Here is a 24139-nt window from a genome sequence, read left to right on the forward strand (position 1 = left end):
GCTCCGCATCCTCCTCAGTGTTCCCCCGAGGGAAGCTGCGGGCAATTTTTTTGTGATGGAGGGACGCCGAACACGCTGAAACCAGCATGCGTCAAAGCAACGCAGCGTGGTGCTCGCCTCCACGTATATGGCAGTACCGGCTCCTGGCGTGGCAACGCCGGCGCAAGGCGCCGAAATGAACGCCGATGAGCACACGCACCTCGTCACGTCTAAATGTATTCGCGCCTTCACTGTGGCATGAAGTCATGTTCTCACATAACACGCGTATCATGATTATCGTGTATGCACCAGCCACATACCTTCGTCATACATTGGCGTCACGTAATACCAACTTATGCATTAGTGAAGCTAGTGAAACGGCCACGAGCGCATTATGAGTGTGGCCTGTAGCTATGTTGTCACATGTCACGCATGTCGTCATTATCATGTTTGGATGTGTCATTTACCTATGTCGTCTGTTCGCGTCACGTAATATCGAGTTTGGTACATGCGAATCTACCGAAACGGCCGCGAGCGCATCATTAGTACGGCATGTAGTCATGTTGTTGCATCACACGCATCTCATGTTTATCATTTTTGCACCAGTATCACATCTTCGTCATGCAATCACGTACCGTAATACCAAATTTGGCATATGTGACGCTAGCGAAACGGCCGTGAGCGTAACATAAGCGTGGCATGTAGTCAAGTTACATCACACGCATAGCGTGATTTTCATGTTATGACTAGTCAATATTTTCTTCAGACAGTCGTGTTTTGCCATACCAAGTTTGGTATCAATGCCGTTATCTAAACGGCCAGGACAGCCGTAGGCGTCTAGATAGATAGATAGATAGATAGATAGATAGATAGATAGATAGATAGATAGATAGATAGATAGATAGATAGATAGATAGATAGATAGATAGATAGATAGATAGATAGATAGATAGATAGATAGATAGATAGATAGATAGATAGATAGATAGATAGATAGATAGATAGATAGATAGATAGATAGATAGATAGATAGATAGATAGATAGATAGATAGATAGATAGATAGATAGATACGCTAAAAGTCACCGAAGTTCGTTAAGAAATTCTTGGCATTTAAAAACCGTTATTGCAGATCTGCTAGTCAAGCGTTCGTACCAGCCTGGCCGTGGTTTTTCCATGCGTGTGCACAAGCCGGCTGTAATCTTTCGTCCCAACGTCATGAGCCCTGTGGCCACTGGCAGGATCCAGCAAGGAGCGCGTTCACTGTGTCACAGCAGGAACAAAGCATATTCAAAGAACTAGAACAGTGATAACTGGACGAACTACCGTTTACGGTGTACGACGCGAGACGCCGTGGCTAGTGGTGTAAAATACAGAACTGCACAACCTTGCGAGTTAAGTAACTCACATCCCGCTTGCTCTTGTGTCGTACTGTTTATGTTCATAAAGTTAATCGTTTATTCCACGACCTATTAAATGCAAAGCATTTCTTAGCGAACTTCGGCGGCTTTGAGCGCATCTATCTATCTATCTATCTATCTATCTATCTATCTATCTATCTATTTATCTATCTATCTATCTATCTATCTATTTATCTATCTGTCTAGCCGCCTACGACTTTTAGCTCTCCTGGCCGTTGCGATAATGGTATCGATACCAAACTTGGTATGGCATAACATGACTGTATGAAGAACATATGTGACTAGTCATGACATGAAAATCATGACATGTATGTCATGAATGCCATGATTTGTATTTCATGGTCCTGCAGCTCTTGCGGTGGTTTCGTTCACATGGCATGTTGCAAAACTCGCATGGTATGTCATGATGGCATGAAGAACACACGCGACATATCGTAACATGAAATCTTGATATGCATGTCATATAACAACATGACTACATGTCACGCTCATGATGCGCTCGCGGCCGTTTCACTAGCGTCACATATACAAAATTTGGTATTACAGTTCATAAATGGATGACGAAGGTATGTGGTGCAAACATAATAATTATGAGATGCGAGTCATGTTACAACTTGACTGTATGCCACGCTCGTGATGCGCTGGCGGCCATTTCGCTAGCTTCACTTATACCAAATTCGGTATTACGAGACGTGAATAGACGACGAAGGTATGATACTGGTGCAAACATGATAAACATGAAATTCGTGACATGTAACAACATGACTACATGCTACGCTAATGTGTGGTCGCGGCCGTTTCGCTAGCTTCACACGTAATAACTCGGTATTACGCGACGCAAAGAGACGACGTAGGTAAATTACACATCCAAACATGATAATCACGACATGCGTGATTAACATCATGACTACATACAACACTCATGATGCGCTCGAGGCCATTTTGCTAGCTTCACATATGCCAACTTTAGCATTGCGGCCCCACCACGGTGGTCTAGTGGCTATAGTAGTACTCGGCTGCTGACCCGCAGGTCGCGGAATCGAATACCAGCGGTGGCGGCTGCATTTCTGGTGGAGGCGAAAATGCTGTGGCCCGTGTGCTCAGATTTGGGCACACGTCAAAGAAACCCAGGTGGTTAAAATTTCCGGAGCCATCCACTACGACGTCTCTCATAATAATATGGTGGTTTTGGTATGTTAAACCTCCCATATCAATCAAATTTCTTATTACGTGACGTTAATGGATAACCAAGGTATGTGACTGGTGCAAACATGAAAATCATGAGATGGATGTTCTGTGAGAACATGACTACATGCCACGGTCAATTTGCCAATATATTTTGACGTGAGGTGATGCGCGTGCTCGCCGGCGTTCATTTCGTCGCGCCACGCCAGTTGCGACGCCAGGCGCCGGTTTTCCTATATGCTCGCGGGTGTGCGCCGCGCTGCGTTGCTTTAACGTATCCGCGTTTCAGCGCGTCCGGCATACCTCTGTCACGAAAAGAGGGAGACGCAGTGTTGCCTGGGTAAGGCACCGGCGCAATATACAGCATGTCGCATTTCACGCCGGTTGCCGTCGGACCGCGCCGACGGACGCTGGTCGCCCCTGGCGTTCCCTAACGTAGCGTCGCTGTGCCCAGCGTGCGCACGCGTCAACGCTACATTGGAGTATATTGGGTCCTTCATGATGCGATCGCGGCCGTTTTACTAGTTCCACATAAACTGAATTCGGTGTTACGTGACATCAATGGATGACAAAATATATAACTGGTGCAAATATGCCAATCCTGACACGCGTGTCTTGAAACATGACAACATGCCACGCTAATGTGTGCTCGCGGCCGTTTCGCTAGCTTCACATATACCAAATTTGGCATCATGTGACATGAATAGATGACGAAGGTAAACGACACATCCAAACATGATAATCATGAGAGAGAAGTCATGTACGGCATCATTTACCTCTACCTGGTAGTGTTGTGTTGATTTTAAAGTGACATATTAACCTTTCTTATTCGTGCTTCGCATATGAGTGATTCGCACTGTACGTTGAATTTGCCATTTTTTCTACGTGTTTTGTTTCATTTATATCTTTTCACCATAACAACTGAACCTAAACATTCGCTTTTTGATGAAACATTCGAACGTTTTAGTGGCGCTCCAGGAACATAGGTGAGGAGGAAACAGAAATACGTCGCTACCTTGGAAACTTGTTTCATCTAAGGACACTAACTCGAACAAATATGTCGCGCTATCTCATGGCGCCGTATGAAACCACTGGCAAGGGCTTTTTCGAACTTAGAGTTGTAAAAAGCTTCAACCACACAGAAATGTTCAGTTAACCTTATGTTTTGCTTCTCGATTACACAAACAAGTTCACACCAAGATCTCTCTAAGCACATCGGTGCCAGTACAAGCGGTGTGATTCGCGTAGCTGCCCTTAGAAACGTGGAATGGGCTTTTTTCAATAAAAAAGCATCTCGTCAATCATTCGCGTTGGTTCGTTATGTCATGACGTAAGGGCACGAATACACTGGAGGGAAGTGCCCCGCCGCGGCACTACGCGCGTCTTCGCCGTTCCGCCGCGCGGTAAAAGCAGCACGCTGGTCACATCCGCAGGAGTCACGTGACAACCGTATTCAGCGGTCTCGAAGCGGCTCACGAGACATCGCGCGCTTTTTTGTCGCCTGTTCTGACATAGCGTCCTGGATTTTCCTTGCCTGCCGGATGAGCACGAAACGCCCGTCATCTATGGCGGCGCTGCCTACCTAGGGGGGAACGGGTTTGCACTTAGCCTTTGAGATTTGCAACTTCGGCATTTGCTAATTTCGGAGGCTATGCCTTGTATTGAAGGGGTTGCCGGTTGAATGAGCGCGAAACACCTGTCATCTATAACGGCGTCATTTACGTAGGGTTAATTATAGTTACGTTTACGCTTTTTTAAAACTTTTTACATTATTTTTGTTGCATATAACTTCCAAAAACGTGAAAACTTATATGAAGACATTTCTACTCAAGTAGCGCCACCACCATAGTTCCGATGACGGCCGCTTCCCAAGTGACCGCCGATAGTCTGGCAGGCAAGGGAAATAAAATCTAGGAGGCTTTTGTTCCGAGCTCTCCGACTTTTCGGCGCAATCGTGCGGACAATGGCAGACGACGACGATCTTCTTCCAGCGCTCAACGTCACCGTGATAACGTGTCTGCTGTTGCTTCGGCGTCACCGTTCTCGAAATGCGCCGCGAAATGTTTGGGTCCATCCGCTTTGGAAATACCAAGATACCGAAGGACAAGCACACACACTGCTTCCGCGTCTTCGTTCAAGGGATGAAGTCTAGATGTGCTGTGTCTCGCGACAGCTGGCGGGCCCTCACCGCTATTGTAGGCTTCACCGCATGACCTTCCTGTATCAACCAATCTGTAGCACGACTTCATTGCGAAAAGTAGAATTGATAAATGAACGTGCAATGCATAATTTACGTACAATCACTTTTAATGGCATGTGGTGTTTAAAACAGCTTTCGCATGAGTGGGGTGCCCTGCTGTATGACAGGAAAAAAACGATCATCTTTGAGTCGTAAATAATTTTCTTTGAGCGACATCTCGGGAACGTGCACGTCAAGCTGAAGGGTCGGTCAGTATATTCCGGAGTCTCCCAGGAAAATCAAAAGAGTTGGCAGGCATGAAACACGTATCGTACGTGCGCTGCAATATGAGACGGTTCCTAATTGATCACACCCTTTTCCACATAGTGAGGTGTCTGCGCCAGCATGCTGTCAATTATGACAAATAGAGGCCACCTAAATTTTCCAGCATTGCCTGGCACACCGCTCCAGGTTGTCACCTCTACGCCCGACACAAGCTTCATTCATCTGTCCCGTATGTTCATGAACTTCAACATGGCCTGTGTTACTGCATGATACAGTCAATAATTCGTTCGCACTCAACATGCAGTGAGCGACGCAATTACTACTTATCGATCAACACAAACATAGATCCTATAATACCACAATGGTTTATTTTCGCCTCCTTGTCTTTGTAGTCGGGGATCGTTTTATTATAGAGGAATGGGTAAAGTATAACTTCCACTAAGAAGCATTTGGAGTCCATGGTGCCGTTGTCAGATCGTCTACGCTCAGAAATCGCGCTTCAAAAAACGACGGTGGCTCCGCCATGGTGGTCCAGTGGCTAAGGTACTCGGCCGTTGACCCGCAATTCGCGAGATCGAAGTTAGGCTGCGGTGGCTGCATTTTAGATGGCGGCAACAATGCTGTCGGTCCATGTACTCAGATTTGGGTGCACGCAAAAAAGAACCCCAGGCGGTCGAAATTTCCTGAGTTCTCTACTACGGGGTCTCTCATAATCATATGGTCCATGGTTTTGGGACGCTAAACCCGACAAATCACTTAATCGAATACGACGGCGCAAAAAAAGAAAGAAAAGAAGCCCCGTGCGTTGCTATGGCGACTACTAGGCTCGTCGCTCATTGGCGCTTTGCTTGTGCGGCAGCGGCAGAAATATCGCAAGGAGAGATGTGGTCGGGAAGAAATCTTTCCCGCTCAGCTACAAAACGAGCCAAAATCGGCGTCTCGCGAGCAGCGCGCGGGAGAGTGCCGCACCGCCAGTGTTGCTCTTAGTACTTGCCGTGGGTCTAACGTCCGCTGTACCCTTCAAGGAGGAGCATTGACATTGCGAGGAATGCCAGCACGGGAAGCTAAACTCACACGCGACCCACCATCATCTTAACGCTTTCCCTACTTCAATGGTCTTCTTTGTTCATGCTTTTCAGGGCTTAGCTGGGAAGAAGCTACCCACCTTTCTTCCGATGACGTGTACCCAGCATGCCACAATGCCGAAGACTCAGTGACCATATCTGGCCCCGCAGAAGCAGTGGCCAAGGTAGTTGCGCAGCTGACATCTCAGAACATCTTCGCTCGAGAAGTTGACAGTCTAGGAGTCCCCTTTCACTGCAAGCACGTCCACAACGTTGGACCAGCGCTTCGCGATGCCCTTTGCAAGGTACACTGTCTGCACGAAGGTGCAATGATCCGTGTTAAGCCCTACTGTTCACAGGCGTTTACAATTGTTCAAGGCCTAACAACATGTACGTTTTTACACTCGCGTGGTAGCGAGCCTTGCGTTCGTAGCTGGGTGCGCTTTGTGAGGAATGACAGTTTCTAAGCCCACTTTACGAGCTCGCTGCAAGCAGGTTGCTATTGATAAGTGCTACTTCATATGGAGATGCTTATGAATCTCACCATGCAGAATATAGACAAGAGGACACTCCGCCGATCAAGCTAGTGCCATACGAACGCATCCTCAAGTGCAATGCACATTGCTGTTAAATGCTGTTAAAGGCATGACGCGGCGTGTGTGAATCAGCCAATCAATCTTATGAAATGCTTCAATATGACTAGATATGTACAAAGTGTGATTGTAGATGAGTATGTATATTTGTAAGCCTAGTTGCATGTGGTGACGTACTATAGCGGGTACCCAAGGATTACCGATCTGGTGCTGCGATGGGCCCGGCTGGCTAGGCTGATATAAGGCTGACGGAGCACAGGAAAGCATTCTCTAGTAATGCTTACACACACTTAAGGCGGCATTGCTTAGAGTTTGGCTGCTTTCCGCTGTTCTCTGAGACTGAAATACTTTCCAGTCACACGGATCAGGTGACCAGGAAAGTTATTGAGGCTTTCCACATCTCTAAAAAAAGATAATTGCATTAGCCAAGCACTGATTAGTTTAAGCAATCGCGAACTGTGCTTTTTGAAAATTATGCTGTAGCCTGAACGTCATTATAACACGTGGTACACTGCCTTGTTGTATATAAACCACGTTCTTCTGCGAAATAAACTATAGTTGAGAGTGCAGCTGTGTCCCTATCGTTCCTTTCATGCTTGTCGTCGCGCACTGCTTCATAAGTAATATTACCGATCAATATGATATTATCTAGGTATTGTCGTCTTCAGCGCTGTCATCAAGCAATGACCGAAATATCAAGACCTTGATTTTCACTGACCGCTGCTTCTACGTGCCTACGCTCTTTGTCATCCAGGTGATTCCAGAACCTAAGCGGCGTAGCAAGTGCTGGATAAGCTCCTCAGTGCCAGAGAGCCCCTGGTGTGAACCTCTGGGACAGTACTGCTCGGCTGAGTACCAAACAAACAACTTCCTCTCGCCCGTGCTCTTTCGCGAGGCTCTTCAGCACGTGCCCCAAGACGCGATCATGGTGGAAGTCGCACCACACTGTCTCCTACAGGTGGGTGTGCAGTCAGGCAGCACTGTCGTTTGTATACTTCTGTATACTTTTTTTTCTTAAATTGTATACTTTTGGGTTCAAAGGGCGACAACTAAGCTAACTGATCTGCCCAATGAATAATATTTTCCAGCAAGCAGCAAGCATGCGTGACGTACAGTTGTGGCAAAGACCAATGGATGAATATGTATTTATTCGTTCATTTATATATTTATTTGTTTATTCATTGATTCATTCAACTTCCAGCTTAGGTACTCAATATTAAACACACTACACACATAATACCATGCAGTCTTCACCTTATTGTAATTACACTTGGCAGGACACTGTCACACGCTGCAGTGCGTTCCCCTTAGCTGAGACACTCTCGTAGCGTCGCTCTATGTATACGTCACCGGTGGTGACTACGAAACAGAGCTTCCAATCTTCGAAGAGAATCATTGCTTCGCTGCCCTGGAAAGCGTATCGTCGGCATGCTGGGTCACTTCCACTGTTAAATGAATAAAAACACTCGTACGTGTTTTTATGTTGGGCATAATAGTTTTTCAGACACGGCATCCCACAAGATTCTTGCAGGTGGGCGTACTTGATACAGTGATTTAGAACAGCCGCAATGACAAAGAATATCAATGAGAGTGCACAGCATACTTTATCAGAAACAGCCTAAATATAGGCAGGTTAGCACAGAGGTGCCAAATAAACAAACTAGAGCGGACAAGCATTAGCAACGGGAGATACATAAGAAGCTGCAACCACGTTTGTGCCGGGATTATTCAGATCAAAGATGAAGGCATACATCGACACGTGCGGTACGGTTGAAAAAAATTGGCAGCATATCCACGGAGTGAATGATGGAGAGTGAAGCGAAACATTCGTCCATCCATGCGTCTGTCTGTGTGACCCTTCATGCGTCCATCCGCCCGTCCGTGCGTGCGTCTGTTCGTGCGTCCGTGCCCGCGTTCAACCATGCATCCGCTCCTGCATCCGTTCATGCGTCCATCAATGCATCTGTCTATGCGTCCGCTCGTCCATCTATTCAACACTTAAGTAGCACCATCTCGCATATTTTCATCACATAATCCCCATATGGAAGCACCGCCATTCGGCGAACATTCCAAGGACTAAACGAGAGGTGGCACACACACGCACACACTTTCTTACAGCTTGCGCTTCAGGTCTACTTCTCACCTTTGACCACCTCGAGCTCATGGTATTGACTAGTTCACTGTATTTATGACACTGCGGCCCAACGCTCGCTAAACCTTTTTAAAACCAAGGAGGTTACAACCAGCGAATATAACTTCGCAATTTTTTCCTGTTAGCTAGTGCTCCATATACATGCCAAAGGCTGTTAATGGGAAATGAGAGACAGGAAAATTCGGCTTTTACTGATGGCGGTGCTTCTATATGGGGAATATATGATGAAAAGATGCGAGATGGTGGTACTGGAGTGTTGAATAGATGGATGAACGGCCACACAGACAGATGCATGGACGGACGCATGAACGGACGCAGGGGCGGATGCATGGACGAACGCAAGGACGGACACACGAACAGACGCAAGCACGGACGGAGAGAGGGACTCATGGACGGACAGTAGCAAGAACAAATGAACGGACGAATGCTTCGCCCCACTCTCCATCATTCGTTCTGTGGATATGCTGTTATGTTTTTTATTTATCTTCCTTGCTTTTCTTTTATGCTCTTTCTTTCACTTGTGTGTCTTTTTCACATCACTTTCAATCTATTTCTTCCGTACTCTCTTTCTTTTTCTTTCTTAGTTTATTGCAGTTCTTTCTCTTTTTTATCGTTTATCTTCCCCTGTATCGCTTCCTGTTTCTTTCACTCTTTTTTGCTCCTCTCACTTTCCCTCTCCGTCTTTTTTTCGGGTATTTTATCTTTTTATGTCTTTATTTTTTCTATTTCCATATTTCTCTTTTCCTCTTTTAATCTATTCATTTAATCCTTTCTGTGTCTGTTTTTCTTTCGTTTTATATTTGTGTCTTCACTCACTGCTTTCTCTCTACTCTTTACCTTACGTTTACATCGCTGTTTCTTTCTCTCTCTCTCTCTCTCTCTCTCTCTCTCTGTATCTGTGTATGCTCCCTTTTGTATTTTTCCCTCTGTGCCTTCATCAATTTATGTTTTTTTTATTTATTTCTACTCAATTGTTTGAAGATATTTGCCACCTCTATTATTCTCTCCATCTCTCTTTTTTTACTCCTATGGCGTTGACAGGAGTTGACACATCAGAATGCTTTGCGTAAATTTATTGTTTAGAAGGTGCTTGTAGTCCGTGGCTTTGTCTCTCTTGAAAGTTCAGGTTGGGGGAGGGTAGAACCTGCGTCGCAGCCAATAGTACTGCAGCAGTCCGCTATATAATAATTGTAGCGATTCGGTTACTCTTGTTGGTTTTCTGGTTCGGGGGGAGTACCGACTTTTGTGTAGGGTTGATGCATTCGCAGGCCGATGCGTGTGCCGCATAGTTTCCCTTGAGTTCGTTGTGACCGGTAACCCCGACAACGCAGGTGTATGAAGGAGGAGTATGGACGCGTTTCAGTCTTTATGTATTGTTGATTGTTGTTTACCGCCTTCTGAAGGCAGTCTTCTTGGGCATCCGTGCTTCCACCTCTCGTCCACGGAGTAATATCATTACCGTATAACGCATGATGCACCTCTGGGGCAGTGTTCTAGAGACAGAGATGCTTGAAAAGTGCCACGACGAAAAGAATTGGTGAGACCACCAAGCCCTACGGCTTACTTTTCTGAGAAAACTGAAAATGCTTGCTCCGGATGTTGACTATCCTCACAGCAGCCGTACTGTTGGTGATGAAAGCAGGCAGGTATGCTTATGTTTGGTTTCGCGCCTCAGCCGATGTCTTCTAAATTGCAGAGAATCGCGTCATGACTTTCGTTGTCAAACGTGCCCTTCACAACCGCCGCTAGAATTATGACTTCCTGTGTTTTCGGAAGCGCAGAAGGACTTCTCTTAACTGAAAGAGGACATCCTTTACGGAAAGCATTTAATGGAAGCCAAACATGGTGGTCGGCAAATGACTATTTCCTTCGAGGTTCGCGGTGAGCCACTCGTTGACCATGTGGTCAAACAGTTTCCAGGCGCAAAACGTAAGAAAAACTGGGCGGAGAATAAAGATGGAAATCGGCTTTTAGCTCGGGTAGCATGATCACCTCTGAGTGCTTCCAGGTTGTTGGTAGCTTCCCTTTAATTCAGCAGTCATCATAGTATTGAAGCAGCGTCGTCAATTCCAGGGAGGGTAGCTGTCTTAAGTGCTTGTTAGTGAGTGTCATAGCCCGAATTTGTATTGCGTGTCAGCTCAGCGAGACATACTTTAACCGTGAAATAACACAAACACACAATATAGAAACACATAACGACAAAGACAAGCGGCATTCTTACTAAATTAGACTGAGCGCTAACCCAGAAATATATATGCAACATATATACATGAGCAATATTCACCTAGCCTAGCACTATCCAGCTTTCAAATAATCTATTTTCCGATCATACAACGTCACTGACGTGTCGTTGATACACCGTTCTCCTGTGCTTATTATGCAATAGGCTTGCATGAACTCACATTCAGTTTAATACCCGAAGTATGTTATTGATTGACTACCAACTAGGCCAACAAACAGTCCTAATAGCTTAGCAATGGTCGAGTTTAACCCGGTCAGCGTAAAAGGTCAATCTAGTTCTTTGTTTGGTACTTCCTCGAAGTTGGAAAGTTGTATAAGGTAGCTTGCAGATTATTAGGGTCAAGTAACTTGATCTCAAGAAATTGCAGCAGCTCCTTCTCTGTGCCGTTATTGTGAATCAGCTGCTGCACTGTATGCCTTTGGGGCGTTTTGGTGTGGGTTTCACTGATCAGGGCTCGAAGAATGTGCCAGGACTTGTTTGTGCTCAGTATCTCTTAGAGTTGGTAGCAAAACGACGACAATTTTGGCTAGCTAGCTCTTCGACGTGCCCCCGTGCCTGCATTGTAAGTATAACAAATGTACGTTTGAGCTTTTGGTTTAGCCTTTGCCATCGCCATTGTTTCAGAAGTAATCATCGAGCCTCCCTTGGGGGAAGAATATGATTATCGACTGCCTGGTTGTCTTCGTCCAGTTGAATCCATTTGGTATGACCATCAGCAACACCGACAATCTCGTTCAGCCAGGCTTCAATATCATCAATTATTGAGTCATGGCCAAGTTCTATACTTTGTGCGTTCGAGTCCGTAAATCATGTCTTTTCTGTTTTGGGTGATTGGTGAGCCTGTTCGACATAAATTTAAGCGATGTTGTTTGGTGCGGTCGATCGTACGTCCACTGCAGAATACGGTCCCATGGTCTTTCATTCTTGACGTCATGAAGTTGTGCTGTTGCGCCACAAAACCATCCAACCTCACGTGGAACGAAGAGACCATACAGTTCAGTGGCTAGACCTTTCCTATGATTTTCGTAACCACTCTCTCTATTGTCCTGTCTACCAATGTCAAAAGTTTCTTCGTGAGAATTCGAAAGCTACGAGGAGTCGTTCAACGACGTCGAGCATCTTCACTTGATGCACTTGCAGCCGTTCCTCTACTCGCTTTGTTAAGCCTGCTTCTACTTGTCTTAGATTCCTGTCTTCAAGATCTGGCGTGCTGTGACAGGCTGATAGTCCTTGTCATACTGTCTTCTGTATTTCTTGAGCTTCATTTTCTAGCTCATGCATTGTCGCTATCTCAGCTGGAGAGAAGTCCGAAGCAATCGCGGTGTGTTGGGAACTGGGTCCATTGCTTCCACGCACCACGGCGGCGTAAGTTATTTACCAAGCGGATCGAGACTACGATAGTGTGCGAGATCCAGAGCTTGGTTTTCGTTCAAAATGAGAGCGGTTTCGGCCGGGATCCTGGTGGAGTGAGAGGGCCTTAGGGCTGTCAAAGCTGGTGACTATTTAGAGGAAGTCAGTGGACCTAGAACTCCATCGATGCTTTCGGGCACGAAAATTGTCAAGCTGCTGTCGTCTGATTCGGTATGGAGGAGGGTGTACTGCTACAGAGTTTCTTCCTACATTTCTTTCTGGCAGACTCGTGGTCTTCGCAGCAAATCTTGCATTCAGGTTGACAGTCATGAGTGTCCGTGTTCCCTTCGCTGCCATATTTGTAGCAGAAGTTGGCTTTAGAATGCAGGCAAATGTCTTGTCTGTGACCGATGTCGGCATAGGTTCTGCAAGACTGTACTGTTATCTATAACTCCCGCTGAGGTAAGTTGCATAAAAAAAGTCGTGCTGTCTGTCGAAAGAAATAATCATGCGGCTGTGGAAGATCTGAGCATGCGCACATCAAAAAAGGTGTATTTTGTGTCCACGCGAAGACCTGTAACAATCTCCGCAGGTTTGTGCCCGTTTCGACGCCGTAGATCGTTGCACGGCACAAGTCATCGGAGTGTCCAGTGTGCACAATTGACTTGAAATATCACTCCTACGAGTTGTACAGCATTTATACGTTGCAGTTTCGAAGCTCCTACAGTGATTGCTGTGCTTGCTATGACCACATTCTGAAGTTCCTGCACCTGCACTCCTTCCTACATTATCGAGGAATGCTAAGTCGAGCCACCAGATCATCCAATGGCATGTGCCACTTTGATCAGCGTTCCCTTTAAAAGATCAAGTCGTGCTTGTGGGCGAAAAACAATTTTGAAGTCATCATCCGGTAAGCATCGCATCTTAATACTGCGTTGACGCATGGTTTCTGGCTTTAGCGGTTATCTAGCTCTTTCTTCAGCTAACCCATTGTCTTCTTCGGCTTACCTGCCTATACCGCCAGCTTGTATCCACTCAGTGTGACATTTACCTGACATTTTCCCACTATTTGCTGTGAACTTGCCGTCTGAGTTTGTTCTTGAGTTACCCTCCGTGTCATCATCTTGAGCCATACTCGGGTTTTCTTGGCGTAAGTTATTCACCTGCATTTCCATGAATGTGCTGGCTCTTAACCTCTGCTCCTGTTTTTGGGCATCGCGTTACGTACCGCCAGCACGAGCCACTGGTTTACAGAGCCTTTCGTGAGACCGTCCTTGTGAAAGAGCATTGTGCGCGTGCTGCGCGGGCCTCTGGGAACTTTGATGTCGTTGTATTCAAGGTAACCATCACAGTAAGTTCAGTGTTCTATATCTAAAAAGGGGCACTTACTGCAATGCGTCTGGTGTCAAACGATGCCTTGAAGTGGAAGAAATCACAAGTTACCAAGCACGAGCAATGTCCTGGCAGGGTCGTGCATAAACAAAAGCATAATAAACTACGGTGAATATGGCTAGACGTCAATACTGTCCATAAGTTTCGCTAATTGTTTTGACGTATACATACCTAAATGGCTTTGGGATGAAGCATCTCATGCTCAGCAAGAAGACACACCTATTTCTGCAAGGTGCACCACAATATCGATGAGGGAGTAATGCAAAGAGTCGGGTAGTTTATAGAGGTGCATCGTATAAAACCACTCATTTTTGGGCTGAATACCATCCTTGTTGAGAGGCGTGTGTGATAGAATTATTGCAGAGAGTGATCGTAAATATGCACATGGTCTGCCATAATGCATCACATGTATCTTATATTAACCATCTAAAAGAAATATTGTTCACTCCAACCATATTTGTGACTTCCATATGCATTGTCAGGTTTCTGCATCTTACAGTCATTCCTATTTCATTGTTGTGGTTAGAGCTGAAGAAAAGTGGAATAAATGAGTGATCATGGAGTGCTCGCTAATATGTAACACGGTTGATTAGTGGAATTCAACACACCGAATATTCTTGCTATGAATTCTGCTTTTCTTTGTTCTCACAAATAACGCATAACCGAAGTGCAACGCCCTAAGAAAGCGTAAGTGGTAGTTCTACATCAACAATTTTAGACACGTTAAACATTTCCTTATGTGCGTGATTAGGTTGCAATAGAGAGTAACTCACAGCCTAATTTAAAACAAGTGTCTTACGCAAAGGGAGCTGCGGGAAATTGAAGTTTCTCTCCCTCACAAACTGTGCTTTTTGTTCTTAAGAAATAATTATTTACCTGGCTATTTAAGTAAGCCGTGGTCCACCACAGCTATGTTTTGCCTTCAGGATGCGTGTGCTCTGCCAAAGCAAAGCTGGTGGCATTTACTATTTTTGGGGTACTGAGTGGTTTACACAATATTCACTTCCTTTGTGGTAGCTGCCAAATGTAACTGTTGATCTAGATTCTTTACTAGAAAAAATAATGCAGCCTTGTTTGTGTGGTTATTTTCATTTATTTATTATTCATTTATTAAGGCATGGAGCTAATGTAGCTAGAGGGAAATACTTTGCCATCAGGGGAAAAATTGCCTCCACCTCCCTGAATGGAGTCGTCATTAATTGTGAATGCATTTCTTGCGCTCAGAGAGGGTACGATTGCTGTCAAACATTCGCCTTCACCAACTTTTGCCATCGCTTTGAGAGGCGCCCACCCAGTGAACGGTTAATAGTGAGGAAAGAGCGGGCGGGAGAGTAAGGCACCAGTGTTCTCAGCTCAGCGTTGGCGTTTCACGGCGGCTTCTAGAGCCCAAATTCCCGGATGTTTTTGAGAGGCGTCCAGCCAGCGAACCATCGAGAGTGAGGGGCGAGCAGACGGGAGAGTGGTGCGTAGGAAGGAGAGGAGTAAAGAAGCACCGCACCTACACTCTGTAACACTCTCTCGCAACACATGCTCTAGTTTTTAGGAGGGAGGACCACCGTGCACGCCCGCAGCCGTTGCTATGGGAGAGGGAGAGAGAGCGAAGAGATAACACGTGCCTGCTCGCGGAAGCCTTGGAGAAATCCGGATGCCTGACATAGCCCGACTAAATATGCAATCGCATTAAAACCATGCGCGCCTTTCGCGTAGCCGCGCATGCGCTGAGGAACAGCCACTTCAAAGTAACGCCCGCCAAATGAAATAGGCTGCGCAGAAGCCACGCCGAATCTACGTGGCATGACGCCAGCCGAATAGGAACAAAAAAAGTCCCGCAGTTCAGCCGAAAACGGACCGCTAAATTAGCTTTTTAGTTCCTGACGCTACAGTGTGGACATTCTTCAATGTCTGTGACAAGCTGCACTTTCAATCTGCTACGCTAATGAAAGACTTAGCATAGGTCAAGAAAGCTAGGTTAGACTTCGCTGTTTTTTATTATTTACCCGGATACTTTAAACTATATTTATTTTTATAGAAGCCTGAGAGCTACGCAACCTGGAAGAATATTCTTTGTAGCATGAAGTAATTACGAAAACTCGCGGCAAGGTTCTCCAGCGCAGTACACTAAAGCTTTCTTTCAGCAAGCTCGAAAGCGTGGGCACGACTCAAAGACACCGTGGACGCGCCTCGATGGTAGAAATATGCAAAAATGGCAGTGTATGTTTACACTTGGAGGCACGCTGATGAACATTAGGCGATAAAAGTTAGTCTTATGTCTGGCACTACAGCATGCCATAAAGCGACGCCATCATGCTGGCCGTAAAGTTGAGAACATAATTTTCGTACTGGCTTGTATTGAAGGAGCAGCCATCTATAATCCCGTGTTGTTCTTGTACTGCACGCAGGCCATCCTACGTCGCGTCGTAGGCCCCGACGCGATCTCTCTGGGCGTGATGAAGCGCGACGTGGGCAACAAGGAGTATTTCTTGGGCTCGCTGGGAAAACTTCACAATCTAGGATTCAAGCTGGATCTGTCTCCCCTATATCCACCGGTTCCATGGCCCGTGCCCCGTGGCACTCCCAGCATAGCACATCTCGTCAGCTGGGACCACTCGCAGCGATGGCATGTGGTTAACTGGAAGGAATCTGCGTCACAAACGGTGAGCTTATCTGATTGTGCTTCTGAAGCTTACGTGAACTGATCAATTTCCAACTTCATTCTGTTATGACTATTTATTGTGGGCCTCATTCTGAGGAGTGACATTTAGCTCATAAAGCACGAATACTTCAGAGTTGTATACTGTGTGGTTGATGAAGTGTACAACTATTATACCAAGTTTATCTACATGTAGTACAGTCTCATGTTTAACCTATGACTTCTGAATGCTATATTCGACCGAAAGCTCTTTTACAATGTTATCTTTCTAAACCCTTCGGAACTCATGGATTCTTCATTTTCATGTAATGATGGTATAAAACATAGCTGCCACGTACACGATGCTGGAATGATCTGACCATCCACGTTAAGTAACGTAGCATGAAATTTATTCGTGACTGTGGCGTTCTCGAACAGACACACACAATCGAGGAAAGCTGGGTATCTTCAGCAGCCAGCCTTCTTTAAAAGCTTACATCTTCTAACGTATGCACTTTAACCGCCTCATTTCAATGACTTCGCGCTGGTGAGTCTCCCCTTGAACTGTTCCTTCTGCACCTCACCAAACTCAGGTGGCCGAGGATATTGTGGAAATTGACTTGGAGGCCAAAGAGGCAGACAAGTATCTAAATGGGCAACAAATGGATGACCGCGTGCTGTTCCCTGCGGCAGGATACTTGGTGCTGGCCTGGAAGTCATTGGCAAAGAGAATCGGAAAGCCGTTCGATCAAGTTCCGGTTACATTTGAGAACATTTCCATCCATCGGGCCACAATAATACCCAAAAGCGGTAAGTTTTCGTCAATGTGTAGCCGTAGTTGCTGGACGTGTTCCAGAAAAGTTTAGTTCATCATTTTAGAACCCACTGATCTACTGATCTGGACGCACTGCGGATTCAGGGCGTCGATGAAGTATATATAAACATCCTCGAAGAAATCTACAGGGGATCAACTGTTACCATAGTGCTTCATAAAGAAAGCAACAGCATACCAATCAAGAAGGGTGTCAGGCAGGGGGACACAATCTCCCCGATGCTATTTACCACGTGTTTACAGGAGGTTTTCAGAAGCCTAGATTGGGAACAGTTAGAGATAGGAGTCAATGGAGAGTACCTTAGTAACCTGCGCTTCGCCGATGACATTGCATTGCTGAGTAACTCAGGGGACGAATTGCAACTCATGATTACGCAGTTAGACAAGGAGAGCAGAAAGGTGGGTCTTAAAATGAATCTGCAGAAAACGAAAGTAATGTACAACAACCTCGGAAAAGAGCAGCGCTTCGAGATAGGTAATAGTGCACGTCAAGTTGTAAAAGACTATGTCTACTTAGGGCAGGTAATAACCGCGGAGCCGAACCACGGAATTGAAGTAACTAGAAGAATAAGAATGGGGTGGAGCACATTTGGCAAGCACTCTCAAATTATGACAGGTAGATTGCCACTATCCCTCAAGAGGAAGGTATATAACAGCTGTATCTTGCCGGTTCTTAGCTACGGAGCAGAAACCAGGAGACTTACAAAGAGGGCTCCGCTTAAATTGAGGATGACGCAGCGAGCATTGGAAAGAAAAATGGTAGGTGTAACCTTACGAGACAAGAAGACAGCAGAGTGGATTAGGGAACAAACGGCGGTTAAGGATATCATAGGTGATATCAAGAAGAAGAAATGGACATGGGCCGGGCATGTAGCGCGTAGACAGGATAACCGCTGGTCGTTGAGGGTAACTAACCGGATTCTCAGAGAAGGCAAGCGGATTAGGGGGGAGACAGAAGGTGGGCAGCTGAGATTAAGAAGTTTGCGGGTACAATTTGGCAGTAGCAAGCACAGTACCGGGTTAACTGGCGTAACATGGGAGAGGCCTTTGTCCTGCAGTGGACGTAGTCAGGCTGATGATGATGATGATGACGATGATGATGAGGATGATGATGATGATGATGATGATCTACTAAAGCAATGGACCATATGCGAAATTGCTTTGTGCTCTGGCAACACTGTGCATTTTGACCCCGCCGCCATTTTAATGTGGGCGAGCGGTCGATGGCAACGCGTTCGCTAGTACGGCCGTACGACACCTGAGCACTTGCTTCACTGCGCTGAGCTACTGCGATGGCCACAGCAAGACATTTCCCAGTGCCCGAACATGTGATCTGGACAAACTGTTTAGGAATCTTGCACATGTCTGTCATTGCATCTTTCGGAAAGCGGTGGAAGGAATCCTACAAGATATAAGCTAACAAACATTCAGTGCGACGTCACGAGCTAGGTTTCTCTAGCTGTTTAAACGATGGTTGTTTACAAACACAGGCACTGTCACAAATTCATCTCACAGGGAATAGAGGTCACAATTATATGTGCATTGCAGGACTAATGATGCGCTTGTAATGTGACCCCCTCCCCCTCAGTTTTTTCTGTGCACACTCCCGTTTCCTAGCAGCCTTTCTTAGATATGGCCATTCACAGCAAGCCTTAAGAGGCACTAGTCACTTGTGGAAACTCGGGGGAATTTAAATGAGATATTTTTTATATCTAAGTAGCTTCAAACGTTTCTAGGAGCTGCGAGTGTAAGGCAGCCAAAATGCCAAATCCCATACAACTAAGTTATGGCTGTCTCCACAGCTGTATGTTTTATAATGCAACATGAAACACTTTTAAATTGAGGTGAGTCGCATCACAAAAGAACAGCTGCAACGCAACTGAGCCAAAGAGACTAAAATGCAGAGCATAAATCCCGTCTTACGAATAAATAGGACTGCCGCGCTCTGAACTCACGCAGAATGTCCTTCAGTCAAGCCCTGGCGATACTCATGGTGCCAGTTTTCAAAACCTACGGCAGTGGGCCCCGCTATCTTTTCGATTTTATTTCGTTGGTAAAGGAAAATTAGTGAGAGAGGCCCCAATGAAAAAGTTGCGTCCGCGCACGTTGGGGGAATCGAAGTGCCTGAGCAGATACTTTTCTGTTCCAAAGTGGGTATAGCCCTTATCTTCTGAATGACTGTTTTATTGCTGCGCGGTGACCGTACTTGCAGACAAAACGGAACTTGAACGCAGACACACAACCGAGCTGCCTTTCTAGGATGCGTGTACGGCATGTTACTCGGAGTAGCGGAAGCTCTGCACGCCTCTGTGCGCAGTCACCTGCAAAAATGACATTTTCTACGTCGTCTACCTACATGGTGTAATCTCGTCACAAAAAAGCCCGTCCAAGCAGTTTGGTTCTGTCACACTAGTTACCCCACATGCAGTGGCGGATTCTCTATTCGACCACAGGGAATCACCGGGGCTCTTCGATATACCATTTCAGACTCACCGCGGATAGTCCGCGATAGTCCGAGGCTTCCCCGAAGTCATAAGAAAATTTGAATGCCGCCCAGCTTCTCAGTAGTTTCGAGACGGTAAATCGAAGAGCACCACTGTCGTGTAGAGGCCCGACGTAGTGAAAACACCTAGCCGCAAAGATGACAAACCTATAAAAAGTCAACCTGTCCGCGTAACACAGAAAAATGGTTAGTCCTGCATTGCTCTCGTGCAGCCCGCGCACCGCAGAGATACATGCATCTTAGACAGTGCCCATAAAGCTTGTGCACGCCATACCCTGTTTTGCGTTTAAATGATCGCTGCAAAATCGTAATGCATGCCACATACGTTGCTCCCATCGCTGTCTGTGACTCCGCGCTGCTTGCACAGCGGCACACAACAGTGTACTGGCATTTCGCCAGCAAAAACAAAATCTGACTGCGACAGTCGAAGCGTTGAAACGCATACGTTCGCATGTGGATCGCCCGCGCGTAGTGGTCAAACCTCGCCAGCATCAAAATGGCGGATATGGTACCTGCTGCGTTCAATAGATGGCGCTGTTAATTTCGCATATTGCGAAATTAACATCTGTGGCGGACTTCGTCGAGGTCGGACGTGTTTTCGGAGAGCTCCGGAATGACAGCTACAGATAAGTGTTTTTGCATGTTTCCAGCTTGCCTCTGTATGTAGCGTTATGAGAACGTAAGGCGCTAGCGTAAAGCTTGATTAGGTCTAGTACGGTGTACGTTTTTTTTTTAGTAGTCTGTACTGTGTCTTTTTTTTCTCCAGCCACCACGTGGCTGAGGCCTGCGCGTAGACCGACCACGTGCATGCGCAGGTGCTGTGAAGTGTAGCGTATTTATTTATTATTGTGGTTCTTTTTGGCTTAGACCAGTGTATTTTAGTACAGTTTTCTAACACGTGGGCATCGGTAAACTGAGCTAGCCATGGTCAAAAAGACCGTAAAGTGTTCAGAGTGCGGGATAGGGTGGAAGGTGGAAATTAGTGCGGAAGAGAAAGCAGAAGATGACGCCAAGTGTAGACAGTGCGAGTTCGAGGAGAAAATGAAAAATATGATGGCGGTCCAGAGTGGGCTCATGGAGAAAATCGCAGAGCTGGAGAATGCATTGGCGAAGGAGCGAGAGAAAACGTCAGCCATGGAGGAAAGGCTCCGGGCAGCCGAGAAGGGCCTATCGAAGGTCGTGAAGGGGAACGAAGACGCAGGTGACGGCGGAAGCATTATGGCGACGACCCCCCGTGCGGGAGAGATGAGGGAAACAGGCATGACAAAGGCAGATACATTGGCCACAGGGCCCAGCTACCGGGAAGTAGTTTTGAGGGAGGGAGGGAGCAAACCAGCAGCCGTGACTCACGCTAGTCACCTAGTCAGCAGCCAGGTGCAGGTTTCAGAAGGAATGTCTGAACAGGTCATCATCGCCGGTGACTCAAATTTAGTCCGATGCGCAGCGGCAATCAAAGAAAGGGTGAAAGGCGACAAGAGAGTTGCGAGAGGGACGTTCCCAGGACAAACGCTGGGGACAGTAATGAGTCAAGCGGGTGAACAACTCGCAGCTAAAGCTAACAATCGTAACCTCGTTGTAATTGCGGGAGGGTTATATGACGTCCTGAAAAAAGAATCGTCAGGACTAGCGACGACCTTGGCGAAAGGGGTGGATGACATGCGCACCGTGTCCCCCCAGGTGCAAATTGTAGTATGCACAGTACCGGAAGTACCAGTACGCAACGTCAACCTGCAAAGAGCGGTAGTCGACGCAAACAAAGAGATATGGCGAATTAGTCGAGAGAAGGGTTTAGAGGTAGTGGATTTAAACAGGGAAGTGCACAGGTGGGGTGGATTCCAAAGAGACAAGATTCATTTCGATAAGAGGCTTGGACACGAGGTGGGCTGGCGACTGGCAGGACGCGCAGTAGCTTTTTTGGGGGGCTCACGGGGCCTTCGGAGTCCGGGGTAGCTCGTAACAGGGAAAACAACCAGGAGGACGCTTTGACAGGTAGAATTGCGAAAAACCAGAAAAAAGGTAAAAAAAAAAGGAAAAAGGCGCGTGTTGCAATTAGTTACATAAACATGCAGGGTGGCAGAAAGAAGGCAAAATGGTTAGAGATTGAGGAGCAGTTAAACAAAGAACAGATAGGCGTGTATGCGGTTACAGAAACACACCTTAGAGACTTGGAAGAGCCACCCCATATTAAAAATTATGTTTGGGAAGGGTGTCACAGGACCATATCGGAAAGGAAAGGTGGGGGTGTAGGAATGCTAATTCACCGCGGAGCCAAATGGGTTAGAGTGAAACAGACGTGTTCAGAGCACCTCTGGGTTCTGGGCACAGTAGGTGGAAAGGAAACGTGGCTAGGGGTAGCCTACTTGTGGACGGGGAATAACTGCAGAGAAAAGAATCAGGAGATAGTGGATTGCATGAGTGCGGATATTAAGGAATTTGGTAATGGGGCCGAAATCATCCTTCTAGGGGACTCGAATGCCCACATACATGACCTTGACGGATATTCAGACACCAATGGGAAGTTATTACTGGATCTTTGCGAGCAACATAGTCTGGAGATAGTTAACACGGGGCCTAAATGTGACGGCCAGATCACATGGGAAGTCGGAAACAAGCAATCAAGTATTGATTATTGTCTCATGACTGAAGGAATTTACCACAAACTGACAGAAATGAGGATAGACGAGGAAAGCATTAACAGCTTGGGTAGTGATCATAAACGAATAACATTACAAATGGGATACGAAACTAAAAACATGAGCATGGAATCAAAGTCTGGCAGCTCGTATTTAAATGACAAACAAATAATAAATATAGCCGCCAGAGTCGAGGAAGAAGTAGGCGAAATACCAGGCAAGGACTGGGAGTATAGGGAGCTGTTACATCTAATGACGAAGGAGATAGGGAAAGAGAAGAAAACCGTTTGCTGGAAAGGAAAAAGGAAGCCAAAAAGTTGGTGGAACAAGGAAATCCGGGAGGCGATCGAGAAGCGACGCGAAGCATCACGGGAGCATAGAAAGGCAAAAAAGGAGAAGTGGCCGCAGGACGAAGTCAAAAAAATATGGGAAATATATTTGGAGAAAAAATCCGTTGTACAGAAATTGGTAGAGGCAAAAATTAAAGGTGAAAGTGAACGCTGGATGACAGAGATACACGAAAAAAAGGAGGCCGCGCCTAGGATTTTTTGGAGCCACATAAAGGCGCTAGGTAGGAAGTCTGTCACAACGCAACAACATATTCTAGATGAAGGAGGAAATCAATTGGAAGGGTACGAAGCGCTAGGTTACATCCAAAAGGTAACAGCCGATTCGTTTCAAAAGAGCGTCCAGGGGATCTCCCCGGTGAGTAAAAGTGTGGCGGAGAAAGCAACAGAGGAAGAGCTAGTACTAGATAATTTCAACTGGAAAAAGGCCGAAGGAAAAATTCCAAAGCGCACTGCCGCGGGTTTAGATGGGATTCCCGTTAGCCTCATTAACGAACTAGGACATAACACTAAAGAAGCATTGTTAAAAGCAGTAGAAAAAAGCTTAAAGGACGGACAAATACCAGACAGTTGGCGACAAAGTAGAATGAACTTAATCTATAAAGGCAAGGGAGAAAAGGACAAGATTCGATCGTATAGACCACTAACCATTACATCGGTACTATACAGGTTGGCGATGCAAGCAGTAAAAATGAAAATAGAAACATGGGCCGAACATAACGATATTTTGGGAGAACTTCAGAACGGATTTCGAGTCGACAGGCGGTTAGACGATAACCTGTTTGTTCTCACTCAGTGTATAGAAATATCTAAAATAGAGAATAGGCCCTTGTACGTGGCTTTTCTAGACATCACTGGGGCATACGACAACGTTAATCAGGAAATTTTGTGGGATATATTGAAAGGAATGGGCATGGGCGACGACTGTATACAGCTTTTGAGGGAGATATACCGAGAAAATACAGTTTGCATAGAGTGGGAAGGAATGCGTAGCAAAGAGAACGTTGAGGTTAGCAGGGGTCTGAGACAGGGATGTCCTTTGTCCCCACTGTTATTCATGCTGTACATGGTGAGTATGGAAAAAGCGCTAGAAGGTAGCAACATTGGTTTTAATCTGTCACACAAACAGGGCGGCATGATGATTGAGCAGAAGCTTCCAGGTTTATTTTATGCGGACGATATCGTCTTATTTGCGGACAGTCGAGATGATATACAGCAGCTGGCGAATATATGCGGAAGGGAAGGTGAAGCTCTTGGACTAGGATTCAGTGTAACGAAGTGTGGTTTGATGGTATTCAATGATCCCTGTGATCAGACGGTGTCCATACAAGGCCAAGAAATACCGAGGGTAAGT

At 46.1% G+C, this 24139-nt stretch overlaps 1 protein-coding gene across 1 annotated transcript in view; it reads left to right on the forward strand.

The window, feature by feature from the left end:
• LOC119179104 (fatty acid synthase) overlaps positions 1-24139 on the forward strand; it is a 192656-nt gene that overhangs the window by 114894 nt on the left and 53623 nt on the right. The window contains exons 10-13 of the mRNA XM_075869593.1: positions 6188-6417; positions 7460-7663; positions 16241-16495; positions 17064-17280. Coding sequence (XP_075725708.1) covers positions 6188-6417; positions 7460-7663; positions 16241-16495; positions 17064-17280 — 906 coding nt within the window. The remainder of the gene's footprint in view (positions 1-6187; positions 6418-7459; positions 7664-16240; positions 16496-17063; positions 17281-24139) is intronic.

The sequence above is a fragment of the Rhipicephalus microplus genome, chromosome 7, assembly GCF_043290135.1.
Source record: "Rhipicephalus microplus isolate Deutch F79 chromosome 7, USDA_Rmic, whole genome shotgun sequence".
NCBI classification, from domain to species: Eukaryota; Metazoa; Arthropoda; class Arachnida; order Ixodida; family Ixodidae; genus Rhipicephalus; species Rhipicephalus microplus.